Source organism: Microcaecilia unicolor, chromosome 7 (assembly GCF_901765095.1).
Source record: "Microcaecilia unicolor chromosome 7, aMicUni1.1, whole genome shotgun sequence".
In the NCBI taxonomy this organism is placed as follows: domain Eukaryota; kingdom Metazoa; phylum Chordata; class Amphibia; order Gymnophiona; family Siphonopidae; genus Microcaecilia; species Microcaecilia unicolor.
This window is the reverse complement of record NC_044037.1, coordinates 129,231,057-129,246,311: the sequence shown is the minus strand read 5'-3', so window position 1 is coordinate 129,246,311 and position 15,255 is coordinate 129,231,057. Positions and strand designations below refer to the sequence as shown.

Sequence of the window (15,255 nt, the reverse complement as noted above, 5' to 3'; positions counted from 1 at the left end):
AGTGAACCACTTACCGCACGGCCATTTCAAGGGGAGCACTTACCGCCATTGCCAGGTAAGCACCAGCGCTACAAAAATTTTAAATATTTTTGTAGTGCTGGAAATGGAACGTGCTGGGGGTGGGAACTATCACCGGGCTGCTGTGGTAGCCCAGCAGTAGTTCTGGATTAGCGAGTGGTAAGCCCATGTTGGGCTTACCGCCTCTTAGTAAAAGACCTCCTTCATGCGGCAATCCATGGCCAATTAAGTTCTGAATATTGACTTAACCAGCTATTCGTTAGCTGACTCTGTATAAACCAGACACTCAATGCCGAAGCCCAGACATAGCCTGGCATTAAATATCTGGGAATTCTGCCGGTGGCAGTCAGCAAAACATTCACTGCCTTCAGCTGAATATTTATCCCCAGGTGTTTTCCTGATCTGTGATTTAGTAATATTAACCTATGTTACTCACTGGAGGACCTTCATTGCCTCGATAGCCCTTGGCTCCTTTTGCTCCTGAGGTACCAGGAGTGGGATTCTGCAAGAAAAGAACAAACAACACAAGCAGACTTGCTTTATAGAGCACAAAAGATGTAAAATTCTGTTTCACTGTGCAAATCTAGTGCAATCATGAGCAAAGCAGACCAGTTTAGGGGGCTTAATACTATTTACTGATACTGAGAGTAGACAGTATCTGAAAGTAGCAGAAAGCAAATGTTTGGAAACAATTTATGCTTAATAGTGTGGTAGCTTCATGGAATAGCTCATCACAGAAAATAGTAGAAACACTGCACACATTTTACACTGGGCTGCACAATAGTCCCAGAGGATAAAATATATGTTGTACAAACAGTATATGTTCTATTAAGAAAAGGGTAAACAATTTGGGATTGTGATCTTTTAAAGTATTATCTAGATATTTTCTTTGTTCTTAACATGTCTAATATAAAAACCCCATAAACAAATTATAATAATATAAGTAACTATCTGTGGGGAAGGGGCAATAATAAAAGGCCCCTATTTGCTAAGCTGTTTTATAGTACTAATGCATATTATTTGCCAATTATTGCAGTTCAACATGCAATTTTGTTTTTCACTGCAATGCAAATTAATAAATTATGAGCTGAGAAGCATTAAAATGCATACAGAGCAACTTATTATTATGCAAAATGAATACTGCAGCTTTCAGTAAACTGCAACCTGCATTATTTATTGAAAGTTAACAACAATCCAAGAGTGGGTGCTTACTTTCCAGTTGCTCCTTCCCCCAGGAACACTGGGTCATGACTGTTATAGCAATAATGTACGTTATTTGCCAATTAACGAATAAGTTACTTATACCTGCTTTTTGTGCAGTTACACTTTTGCTTGAAAAGTACATGTATAGCTTTGAAAATACAATTTATTTGTGCGCTTTCCTTCCCTTACCTAAACATTCCCGATGAATGCCTGCTATCTAAGCAGCTAAAAGTACATGTGCTGTGGAATCCTAGGGATACTTTTAACTGCATTAAAGATGGACAGTTAAATCACCTCGAACATTTTCCTCTGTGAGGTCAAAATTCAGATGAGTGGCAGTTGCATACAAATATATGAATTACTTTTAACTACTTATCTATATGCCAAATTTTCAGCCATGCTTTTCATTTAAGTAAGACTGCTGAAAATATGCAGTTCTCATTTTAAATGGATGTTATCCAATTTAGGGGTCTTTTTACAAAGGTGTAATGAAAAAAGGCCTTATGCAGGTCTTTCCTGCGCACTAAGGCCATTTTTACCACAGCCACAAAATGGTGTATTTTCTATTTTTTCTATTATGACCATGTGTTAATGTTGCCATTAGTGTGTGGCCATTTTTTAAAATAACCACATGAGTTGAGCAGCAACATCAATTCCGGCTAATCTACCCGGCGATTTTGAAAATAAAAGGGAACAGCGTGTGGAAGTCCTTTGATAACGCGACTGCTGCAGAAACTTCTACACAAACGCTGGAGCACAATCGGAATGGGAATAAGGAGGACGCAGATGAGGGCTGAGGACTTAAGGAGACAAACACGTGCTTCAGCAGTAATGTCAGTGAGATGTTGTGAAGTGATCTAAATGCTTTAACTGTTATATGCATTAGGTTTGAGGTAATAACTGCTGGGAACGGGGAGCGGAGGGGTCTTAAGCATGGAAGTGACCCATAGATGAGGCCACAGGGCAGGTTACATAAGGGGACGGGGAGTAGGGGGAGAGGGGGGACACGGGGGGAGTATGGGGGGGGGGTTATATCTTCAGGAAAAGGTAGTAACACTGCTGAGAGTGAAGGATAGTAGATCGCAAGCAGCCATCGGGATTGGGATGTTCCTGGGGAGAAGGGCTGGGCTCCTGGGGGAGAAAGCACATATCTTAACTGGGACAGTATCAAACCCTGAGTGCCCTGCATAAGAGCCAACTAAGGTTAATATCCTGGAACGTATCAGGAATCTCTTCACCTGTAAAAAGGTCTAAGATATTGTCGCAGCTAAAACACCATAAGGCATCTATAGCGTGTATAGAAGAAACTAAGTTAACCAATGAGGAGCATGAAAAACTGAAACAACAATGGGTGGGGGAGTGTTACTATTCCTCATCTGGAGCTAAACGAGGTGGGGTCGCTATATTGATAAAAAGGGGCCTGGCCTGTGAGTCTAAGTTGGTGCATAAAGATCGGGAGGGCCGGGTAGTGTTACTTCACTTGAATATGAAGGGTCAACAATATTACTTATGTGCTGTGTATGCCCCGAACTCTCCCTCTCGTTCCTTTTTCAATCCTTAATTTCGCTGGGTCTCCATGGGTGTGGGCGGGAGATTTCAACCAGACCATGGATCCGGCAGTGGACAGAGCCGGAGGAAGAATAGGGGGGGAGGGAGGGCTGCCCTTATTATGTCAGAGTTTGGGATTGGTGGACCCTTGGCGGTTACTGCACCCCACGACAATAGATTACACACATCCGTCGAAGGTACATAGGTCCCGGTCGCGCCTGGATTATATCTTGATCCATCAGTCCCTGTTTTTTAGGGTTGCCCAGGCAGAGGTGGGCCCACTGGAGGTGTCGGATCACGCCTTGATATGAGTAGACCTGACCTTTACATCACCAGGGGAGTCAGGATACTTTTGGAGGTTCCCAGCCTTCTTATATAAAGACCCAGATTTTCTCAATTATATTGGGCAACAATGGGACCAATATGTGACAGAAAATGCAGATTCTTGTGACTCCCCCACGATATTATGGGAGGCCTCAAAAGTTGTGTTGAGGGGAGGGATAATATCGTACATGCATACTCGGGCGAAGAGACTGGCCAGGGGTATAATAAAATTAGAGGGTGAGTTGCAACAGGCCAAACGCAGATATATCCAACACCCTACACCAGGGAACCGAGATAATTGGTCGGCAGCCAGTGTAGTCCTTAACTCGTTAATACACGAGCAAACTAAAAAAACGATTAATAGTGAGGCGGATGACATTCCATCGTTATGGGAACAAACCAGGGAGGCTGTTGGCTCAGGCAGCACGTACGAGAACCCAAAAGAAACTGATCTCCTCCATTAAACCAGCTAAGGGACCTCACGTGAATAATCCAGAGGGGATAACGCAGGCTATACATGATTATTTTTCTGCCTTATATATGAGAGAGGATGAGGATACTGAAATGAGGGTCGAGGACTATTTAGAAGATGCGGGGCTGCCGAGGTTCCCACAAACAGTTAGGGACAAATTAGTAATGCCCTTACAGATACAAGAAATTCAGAAGGTTATTAAAGCCTTGCCCCTGGGTTCGGCTCCTGGCCCCGATGGGTTTTCGGCGGAATATTTTAAAATGCTGCCGGCTCAGTTTTCCCCGTACCTATTAGACTACTATGAAGCAGTGGTACAAAGGGTTTTTTTTTCACCCAGAGAAAATGAGGCACTGATTACATTGATACCTAAATCAGACAAGCCTGTAGATAGAGCTGAATCATACCGACCCATCTCATTACTTAATGTAGACACCGAGATCCTTGCCAGAATCCTGGCAGATCGTTTAGCGCCCAGTATGAGCACAGTGATAGGGGAACAACAAGTGGGCTTTGTACGCGAGAGGCACTCAGTTCTAAATGTTCACAAAGTATTACTGTCAATTGCCCAATGCCAAGATAGAGAGACTGACCTACTTTTGGTCAGTCTAGGCGCCGAAAAGGCATTTGATATAGTGAAATGGAATTACTTGTTTAAAGTGCTCTCGTACGTGGGGGTGGGAGGATGGTTCCTAGAGGCTATAAAAGCACTGTACAAAGATCCTACAGAGTGAATCCTAGTAAATGAGCTCAAGACGCCCCCATTGAACATTCAGGTTGGCACGAGACAGGGTTGCCCCCTCTCACCCTGTTTTTGATTTATCTGGAGCCACTGCTGCGTACGATAGAACTGGATCCGGATATAAGGGGAGTGAACCTACCTGCTGTACAAGTAAAAACTTTGGCATTTGCGGATGACTTGTTTGTGACCCTGACAAACCCGCAGTTATCGCTCCCCCGCTATAGACGAGTTCGGTATGTACTCTGGGTTTACCTTAAATTATCAGAAATCTATGGCCCTCCCCTCAAGCCCAGACATTAGACGGAACTGGGAGGGGCAGTTTCCACTACAATGGGCACGGGAGGAGGTGACTTATTTGGGGGTAAAGATACCGGTGGATCTCGCCACATTATATTCTAGGAATATGGAACACTTGAAAGGAAGAGTGTCAAAGGCATTACAGGCCTGGCAAGAGCTCCCCTTGTCTTTAATGGGAAGGGTTGCGATGTATAATATGATGCTATTCCCGATGTGGATATATGTATACCAGACTTTGGCCCTTCTTTGAAACACAAAGATGAAAAATGGTTACAAAGACAGCTGAACCACTTTATATGGAGGGGGAAGCGAGCACGTATCACCTATGCTAGGGCAGCTTTACCACGGACCAAGGGAGGACTGGGATTGTTGGATCTTCGCCTATTTTCCATAGCTAATGGAATGAGACACCTTTCGGATTGGTATCGGGATACACACTTTTTCACCCATACCCATTCAGAAGTACGCTGGTTTGAACCCTTGCATTTTACCAGTTGGCTACATATGCCATCGGGGCAGGCGTCACATTTAGACACAGCCAAGTATATTTTTCGACCCTTGAGGCAGACATGGTGGAGGTTGTGCAAATATTTCTCTTTCAATAGACAGGTGTCTCCCTTACTGTCAATAAAAGGTAATCCAGCTTTCCCGGTGGGGGGCACATCCAAGGTGTTCAGGGAGTGGGGGGGCCAAGGGAGTCCAGTATTTGAGCCAGGTAGCGAGGGAGAAGGGCACTATTCGACCCTTTCATGATTTGTGCAATGAATTTCACTTAAGAGAGATGTTTTTGCACATATTCAACTTGGACACTATATTTGCTCTCTGCCTAGGCAGAATCTGAACATGGAAACATGGGAAAAACTTAATGCGATGCTTGGACTGGACGCACAGTTACGAACTCCCCTAAAATACTTCCATGCTCATTTGAGGGAACAAGCGAAACAATATGACTTTGAGCGAATAACACAACAATGGAACACTGAATTGGGAATGCACATATCATCAGAGCGTTTACAGACTTGCTTGGCACGAACTTACAAGATAACAGTAAGTGTTGGCTGGTGGGAAATACAGTACAAGTTTATATTGAGACTCCATGTGTCCCCGAGGAGAGCAAATCGGGCCACTTTGAGGTGGACCGATACATGCCTGAAGTGTGGTGAAGGAGAGGCACACTTGGGGCACATGTTCTGGAGTTGCTCTGGAGTGCGGAAGTTTTGGGGCCTCATGGGGATGCAGGTGTCAAGTATGTGGAATATTAAATGGCTCCCCGGCCCAAAACAACTTTTTGATGACTTTGTCATTAAGGGACAAGCAAAGATGTGCATGAGAGCCTTCCTCCAGAGAGCGGTTCTGATGGGGAAAAAAATCATTTTGCAGCATTGGCTGGGTACGGAAGATCCTCCACTAGACCAGTGGCGCTCTGCGATGATATATATGTGTTCCCTGGAGCGTAGAGATATACAAGACCTTGCTTCAAAAAAAGGAGACCTTTTTTGTCAAACATGGGCCCCTTTTTGGGACACTTTAACTCCGGTGGCTCAGAGTAGACTGCTTAATTCCTGAAGATGGGGGGAGGGAAGGGGGGAAGGGGGGGGGGGGGGGGAAAATAAGGGAGGATGGGTAGAAGGAGGGGGGTAGTTGAAAAAGCACAAGACACGATATATGGTAGTGGAATAAACATACAAATACTGTTGTGGTGAACATTTATTAGAGAACTTAGAACCAGTTTGTTTATATATTAACATTTTAGGAGGAAATAATACGAGAAATTGTGTTCTGTATGGCATGTATGTTCAGAATCTGTCTTCAATAAACAAGATTTTTCAAAAAAAAAATAACCACATGAGTACTTACCACCACCCATTTTGTAGGTGGTAAAGGTTTACACGGTATCCCTGCTTTAACCAGTTAATACGCAGTAATGTAGATGTGCAATTTCTGCCCCGACACACCCTCTCCCAAAAAAATAGAAAACTTTTAGCATGTGATTTGTGCACGCATATTTTGAAGTTACTGCAGGACATCTGAGCACATTTTGTGGTACTCCATTTTCAGCTGCATTAGGCACACATTGAGGGGCACAATCGAATGGCCTCGACCGTATTATCGAAATAAGATAGCCGGCTATCTTTCGTTTCGATAATACGGTTGGAGCCGGCCAAATCTCAGCATCTGGGCCGGCTTTAGAGATGGCCGGCATTGGTTTCCGGTGATAATGGAAACTAATGCCAGTGATCTCAAACCTGGCCAAATCCAAGGCATTTGGTCATGGGAGGAGCCAGCATTTGTAGTGCACTGGTCCCCCTCACATGCCAGGACACCAACCGGGCACCCTAGGGGGCACTGCAGTGGACTTCAAAAATTGCTCCCAGGTGCATAGCTCCCTTACCTTGGGTGCTGAGCCCCCCCAACCCCCCCCCCCCCAAAAAAAACCCACTCCCCACAACTCTAAGGGGTGAAGGGGGCACCTACATGTGGGTACAGTGGGTTTTGGGGGGGTTGGAGGGCTCCCATTTACCACCACAAGTGTAACAGGTAGGGGGGATGGGCCTGGGTCCACCTGCCTGAAGTGTATTGCACCCACAAAAAACTGCTCCAGGTACCTGCATACTGCTGTCAGGGAGCTGGGTATGACATTTCAGGCTGGCATAGAGGCTGGCAAAAAAATGTTTTTTTTAACTTTTTTGGGGGGGGGGATGGGAGGGGGTTGGTGACCACTGGGGGAGTAAGGGGAGGTGATCCCCGATTCCCTCCCGTGGTCATCTGATCAATTGGGGCACTTTTTTGAGGCTTGGTCCTAAAAATAAATGGACCAAGTGAAGCCGGTGAAGTGCTCGTCAGAGCCGGCCTTCTTTTTTTCATTATCGGCTGAAGCCAGCCATCTCATAACCACGCCCCGTCCCGCCTTCCATACCCTGCGGAAACGCCCCCTTTAACTTTGGCTGGCTCTGCGACGGAAAGCAGTTGGAACTGGCCAAAATCGGCTTTCGATTATATCGATTTGGCCGGGTTCAGGAGATGGCTGGCGATCTCCTTCGAAAATAAGCAGGATTAGCACCTAACATAGTTTAGTAAAATGATCCCTTAAAGGGATCATTATTTAGGTGTGTTATAGCCATAATGTGTATTATTTTCCCCTTAATGCACATTAAACAGCAATAATGTGTGTTATATTATTGTAATACACATTAATATTAGTGTAATTAGTGCAAATGCATGTAAAACATCTCATTACTATGTAAATTGAATAATGTAGTTGTCTTGTTCCTGGAAAATAATTCCAGCTATAAGTTAGCATTATTTATTCTGACCGGGAGCATCAGGCTGCTAAACTATGGCCCAATGCATCTTTTTTTTTTTATATCATTTTTATTGACGACCAAAACATACAAGTGACATTAGATGCAGAAAAAAAAAACGTTGCAATACAAGTGTGTTCCAATAAACTGATGTACATCAACATAGTCAAACTGGCCGTCTATAATTTTACTTTTCCTAGTATACCCATCGAACCTCCCACCATCCCGCCTCCCACCCGCCCTCCTCCCCGCGAGCTTACCCATTCAAGATTCTACTACGAGCCGTGGGGGTCAGGGTATCCCAAAACAGTAACCAACATTGTAACAGACGGTCTCCCTTTGGGGATGCTAAGTCATTTATTTCCCTACGTTCTAAGGCACCCAGGGAAATCATAAGGGATCGCCATCGTGGTACCGAAGGTGGTTCCGATGAGATCCAATTCAATAGAATCGTTTTCTTTCCCATAGCAGTCGCCCTGCGTAAGAATGGTAACATGCCCTTTCTTCGGTTCCCTCTCACCTTATATTTATCAAACAAGAGAGTAGGTAAGGGGCACCACTGCAACCCCCAGACAGTCGAGACAAATGCACAAAGCTGTGTCCAGAAGGCACGGACCGGAGGGCACAACCAGAACATGTGTCCCAAATGCGCCCCAACTCCCGCACACTTAGGACAGTCGTCCGAAGGTCTCAGGGCAGCTCTGAACGCTCTGTGTGGCGAAATATATATTCTCATATTAAATTTATATTGAGATTCCTGTAGTGTCGCATCTTTAAAGGTCTTATATCCAATTGCCAAATTAGCCTGTACCATCACGCCAGTAATAGAACAGCCCAACTCTCTAGTCCAGGCCCCAGCGATCTGGTCATATGGTATCTCCGGGCAGAGCTCTTTGAGTTTGAAATGGTAAAATTTAAGAGGAACCGAAAGCTGCGCCTCCAAATCTAGCAAGTCTGTGATTTGTCTCCGTCTCTGTGAGGTCAACGAAGTTCGGGGGAGGGAGGCAATGTAATGACTCAGTTGTAAGTAGGAAAGGGCAGCCTGTGCTGGAAGTCCAGCATTCTCACACAAGTCTGTGAAAGACCTGCAGTTGCCTTCTTTTGTTAATACTTGAAACAGGAATATTGTCCCCTCCTCCCTCCATGTCTGAAAAGTCGCAGTATTCGTGCCCACTGAAAAATCCGCATTGCCACCAATCGGTAGAAAGGGGGAAGAGTGGCACTCAAACCCTCCAGTTTTGCCCAGCCATCGCCATGTACGTCTCAGTGGTGCAAAAAGAGGGGCGTATCCTTTGGCAGTAGGTGCTTTGCCCGTTGGTGCATGCAACCAATAGCTAAAGTGATACTTGCTCACCAGTTTAGTTTCAGGAATAGGAAAAGAAAAATAGGATGTGCCCCTAAACCAATCTGTAATGTGTCTCATGCAGCCCGCCACTGACATACGTTGAATACTGTGTACACCTAACCCTCCCTTATGTATTGGAAGGTACGTCTGTTTTAATGTAGCCCTGGGCCTTTTCCCGTTCCATAGATATCTAGCTAATAGCCTATGTAGTTTTCGCTCATCTTTATGTAAGAAGAAGAGAGACAGTACCTGGACCACGTATAACCATTTAGGGACCAAGACCATATTGTACAACGCTACGCGCCCCCACAAAGACAGGGGAAGGCGCTGCCACATTTCTAAGGTATGCTGTGTCTCTTTCCACAGGGGGGCCAAGTTGATTTTGTAAAGTTGTGTGAGTGATGCTGGCAATTTAATCCCCAAGTAAACCAGGTGGTCAGTAGTCCACTTCAACGGGAACCTTCCCTCCCAGCGTTCCCGCACTGAAAGGGGTACCGGCAGCGCCTCAGATTTCTGTGAGTTGAGTTGGAACCCCGAGTAGTATCCAAACTCTGCTATGTGGTCTAAAGCTATTGTCAGCGATGTCTGAGGATGTGTCAACACTAGGAGAATATCGTCCGCATAAGCCAATACTTTAACATGAAGTTGTGGCAGCTGAACTCCCCCCACTTCTGGATCTTTTATGATGTTGCGCAACAGGGGCTCCAAATAAATCAAAAACAGGAGTGGGGATAGGGGACAACCCTGTCTTGTGCCCCGTCTTACCAGAAATCGTGGAGTACACATTCCATTCACTAGGACTCTGGCCCCAGGGTCAGTGTATAATGTATCTATGGCGTGTAAATACCACCCTGACAACCCAATGTATTTAAGTGTCTGGAAGAGGTAGTCCCAGTTTACTTGGTCAAATGCCTTAGTAGCGTCCAGGCCTGCCAACAATAATGGGTGACCCGTAGCTTCAGCGTGCGCCACCGCCATCAAGGCCCTACGGACATTTAGACCTGGGTGCCTCCCTCGCACAAACCCTACCTGGTGGTCTCCCACTAAGGCCGGAAGATGTATGGCCAGCCTATCAGCAAGGACTTTAGCTAGAATTTTTACATCTACATTGAGAAGGGATATTGGCCGGTAAGACCCTGGCAAGTCAGTTGGCTTGCCCGGCTTCGGGATAAGAACAATCAAAGCGTCATTCGAGTCCCTGGGCAGCCTCCCCGCTGCCACCGCTGTCTCAAGGTGAAGCGTCAGGGGGACACTCAGCTGGGTCGACAGTAATTTATAATATTCTGTAGAGAATCCATCCAGGCCCGGAGATTTTCCCAAAGATAAACCCTTGATCGTTTGTTGAATCTCCCGGGCCTGGAGGGGAGCATTCAATTGATCTCTAACTGCGGGGGGCAACACCGGAAGGCCTGCATCTCTCAAATAATCGTCTAATTGTGGTCCCCCCTGTTGCGCTTCCGGTTGGTACACTCGGGAAAAATAATCTCGGAATATGGTCAATATATCTTTAGGGCAAGATTTACGGGAGCCGTCAGGTGCTAACACTGTAGAGATGAATGTCCTCTCTGACCAAGCCTTTGCGACTTTAGCTAGTAATTTCCCAGGTCTGTTACCCAATTTGAAATAGTGATATTTACGACTAAAAGCTTGCTTCTTAGCACGTTCGTGGAGTAGTGAGTCTAGAGCCACTTGTGCCGCAATCACACTATCGTAATTTGTCTGGGTTCTACAGCGTATGTGTGCACGTTTGGCTTGTTGGTATTTTCGCTCTAGTAAAAGTATACCTTGGGAGATTTTTTTATGTCTTGCACTTAAGTAACTAATAATTTCCCCTCTCATGACTGCTTTAGATGTTTCCCAGAATAATGTCGGTTTATCTTTATGGGCTACATTATCAGATTCAAACAAGTTCCATTTTTGTACTAGAAAATTGCCAAAGTCTCTATCCCCAGCTATATAGGATGGAAACCTCCAGGACTTAAATCTGTCCACATTGTGTCCCAGTGCTATGTCGGCCCAAACTGGAGTGTGATCTGAGATCGCCATAGGTGCCATGTCTGTATTAATTATCCGAGAAAAAAGCGATGTGGAAACCAACAGGTAGTCTATACGGGACCAGGTTTTATGGGCCTTCGACAGGTGAGTATAATCCCGCCTCTGTGGGAATAGTAACCTCCAGGGGTCCACTAGGTCCATTAATTTGCAAAGATAAGGCAATCCCTTACTGCGGGGTAGTGCACTCCATGCCCCAACCGTCGAGCGGTCAAGGTCCGGATCAAGCACCTGGTTAAAATCTCCCGCTACAATCCAAGGGGCCGTATCATATTTAAGACCTAGATTTATCAGAGTCTGGAAAAAATCTGCGTCATAACCATTTGGCCCATAGACAGCACATAGGTAGTATTCCTGTCCCATAATGTTAAGATGGAGCAGGACATATCTTCCCTTTGGGTCTTGTCCTATTAATTTAGAGGTGCATGGGAGCCCTCTCCTAATCAGTATGGCCACTCCTCCCCGCCTAGCTCCGGAAGAGGAGTAATAACACTCCCCCACCCATTGTTGGCGCAGCTTTCGGTGTTCCTCATCTGAGAGTTTAGTCTCTTGTAGGCAGACTATGGAAGCCTTTAGGCGCTTCAGGTGTGCTAAAATTTTGGATCTCTTAATTGGAGAAGTAATCCCAGCCACATTCCAGGTCACTAATCTTAAAGGTTCAGTCAGGACAATCCCCTAAAATTACCAAATTAACATGTAACAAAGCGAACATAATGCCCCGGTTGCCCAGCCCCAACCAAAGGCACCTTATATCAAACAACACAGAGATATACCATGCTTTACCTAAGCCCACAGCCCGTCTTGGTTCCCTATCATCATTCTGCTCGCACCTACTTCTATTCCCTCCCACCCCACCCCTCTTTATCTCCCCCCCCTGCCCTCCCCCCATCTGCCCCCCACTAACCGTCTGGCCTATCTTACTCACTTCACTCCGTTCCAGTGAGTACAGAAGGCAGAGGTCTAGATGCCATAGGAACCCCGCCCTTCTTTCAATTTAAAAATGTTACATAGATAGTGTCTCACATATCCCAGAGAACCATAAAGCTCACAGTACAGGATAGGTGGATATCTTCCTCGTCCGGCCCATTCCTGAACCGTTCTGCCATGTGTCTCCGGTCTGCCATCTTGTTCACCATTCAACTCAGTCTCACTCTTTTGTCACAGTCAATTGTCATCATTAACAATCCAACAGAAACTTTCTGGAACTCAATCAAACTAGGAATCCAACCGGTAACCGCCAACCACGTACACCATCCACATATTGCATGGTCAAACTATCTTGTGAATAGATTAGTGATTCCTCCGGGATCAGGTCTGATGACGATCTAACCATTCCGCTACAGCCTCTGGTGTAGTATAAGCTGTCCAGGTTCCGTTCTCCAGGATTTTCAGCGTTGCTGGATATTGCAAAGTGAATTTAAACTTTTTTTCCACCAGGCAGGTGCAAACCGTGGAAAAAGCTCGTCGCTGCGCTGCCAAGGCCGCGGAGTAATCCTGAAAGATACGAATTAAAGTCCCATCATACTTTGTAGTTTCCCTGCAGTTTTTATACTGGCGCAATATTGCCGCTTTTTGAGCATAACAGTGAAATTTTGCTATCACCACTCTGGGCCTCGATTCTCTTGTTGGCCTAGGTCCTACGCGATGTGCCCGTTCAATTCGGATCGCTCGGCCTTCACCCGCCTCTGGGAAGTGCGCCTGCAGCCATGTCTCCAATGTACGTTTTAAATCCTTATCTGCCAAAGATTCTGCAAACCCCACAAATCTGAGATTATCGCGGCGCGAGCGATTTTCCAAATCTTCTACTCGCTGCACGTTCTCCTGGACCAGGCGTTGTAGTCTTTCTAGCTCCCCCGAGTTATTTTGTTGACCATCTTCCACCTCCGCAACCCGAGCCTCCAGCTCCCCGGCCCGACGTGAGAGTTCCGTCGTGAGCGCCGACAGACCCGTTATCTGGGCAGAAAGTTGATCGAATTGGGGGGCCAATGCACCCACCACTGCTTCTGTGAGTTCTGGCAGCGTGAAATCAGAGGCTGGGCGGGAGGGTGAACTCGCCGGCGAGGCGGCCGCCATCTTGGATTCGCCAAGTCTCGGTTTCTCTTCTTTTTTCTTAGTATTTCTTCCGGTTTGCGCCATCGCCAATCTTGTTAAATATTTGTCCATACACTGGGGGAGCGAATGTGCCCTAGATTATCTATCTTCTGGGGTCGGAGACACCTTTAAAAGTTCAGTTTTCGGGCAAGGTTCCCAGCAGCAGAAAGTTCCACGTCCTTCCTAGCTTCACAGCATCACGTGGACCCCTGGCCCCAATGCCATCTTAAAGGTGATAAGCAATCTATGGTAAATGCTCCCCCTCCTATGCCCCGTTCATCCAAATTACAATCTCCTCTCTCCGCATAGAGCTCTTCCCTTAAAAAAAAAAAAGACCCCCCCACCTCTCCTGTAGCCCTCCACCATGCTTACCTTTAGAAATTCCTAGTACTAGAGGGAACTGGGGCAGGAACAATTCCCAGTTTGCTCCTGCCACCTGCCAGGTTCAAACTCATGCTGCCATACCCTAGCAGTACGTCCCCCCCCCCCACCACCCCCCCTCAGTAATATGCTAGAGGTAAAGCTGCTGTATAAGGGCAAGGCTTTTAAGAGATATGACTTCTGGCTTTACAAACAACAGAAAAAACAGCACCAGGGCCTTAAAATGGGGGACATAGTTCTTTAATTATACACCTTTATATGACAGTCTTCAAAAGACCCGACACGGGCCGGTTCGGACGCACAGCACCTGCGTCAGGGGTCACGATGGTAGCAAGAAGAATGTGAGATAAACTCAGCAGAAGAATTGCGTTTAATCTTTGGACTCCAATTTGAAGGAGAGCGTTACTATTTCAATACACGTGTGGAGGAACATATATCGTTGTCCCCATTTTTAAGGCTCCTGGTGCTGTGTTTTTCTGTTGGACCCCTTTGTACTTTGTTCCCTCTCTTGCTGTTCTGGCTTTACAAAACCATAAGCAGTTCTGATTTGGGGCCCACTACATTTGCATTACTGCAGACAGAAACACGCAATATTTCTGGACACAGTAAAGCAAAAGTATATTTACTGCAAGATTCAATAATCTGTGGTAGTGAGGAACCACAAGTTAGTAAATCTCCCAATGTTATGTGGTAAAATGGTACATTTTACTGTAGCTTAACAACTCTTGGTCTACATCAGAAAAGCAGACATGAGTGTGGAAGGATTCCAAATAGCTTCTGGCTCACAGATCCTGACTGGAATGTTAAAAAAAAATTAGCTTCATGGGGAACTCAATTAACAAAACTAAAAAATAGTAGCAGAAAACATCACTGCAAATTTAAATAGCAAGTAAAACACTATTAAAATTAATGGATCATGTGATTTCAATAAGGGAGGTCATTGTTAAAAAAATGTATATCTCACTAGTAACACTTATGCTGAAGCTACTAGGTGCAGCGAAGGGCGACTAAAGGGCAACTAAAATGATAGTGGGGATGGGACGACTTCCCTATGAAGAAAGACTAAGGAGGCTAGGGCTTTTCAGCTTGGAGAAGAGACGGCTGAGGGGAAACATGATAGAGGTATATAAAATAATGAGTGGAGTGGAACAGGTGGATGTGAAGCGTCTGTTCACGCTTTCCAAAAATACTGGGACGAGGGGGCATGCGATGAAACTACAGTTGTGTAAATTTAAAACAAATCGGAGAAATGTTTCTTCACCCAACGCGTAATTAAACTCTGGAATTCGTTGCCGGAGAAAGTGGTGAAGGCGGTTAGCTTGGCAGAGTTTAAAAAGGGTTTGACGGTTTCCTAAAGGACAAGTCCATAAACCGCTACTAAATGGACTTGGGGAAAATCCACAATTCCAGGAATAACATGTATAGAATATTTGTACGTTTGGGAAGCTTGCCAGGTGCCCTTGGCCTGGATTGGCCGCTGTCG

At 45.7% G+C, this 15,255-nt stretch overlaps 1 protein-coding gene across 1 annotated transcript in view; it reads right to left on the bottom strand.

Annotated features, from left to right (window-relative positions):
* The window catches only part of COL6A1 (collagen type VI alpha 1 chain), a 422,434-nt gene that overhangs the window by 145,959 nt on the left and 261,220 nt on the right, over positions 1–15,255 (bottom strand). Inside the window, 1 exon segment of the mRNA XM_030210386.1 lies at positions 442–520. Within this exon segment, the coding sequence (XP_030066246.1) occupies positions 442–520 (79 nt within the window).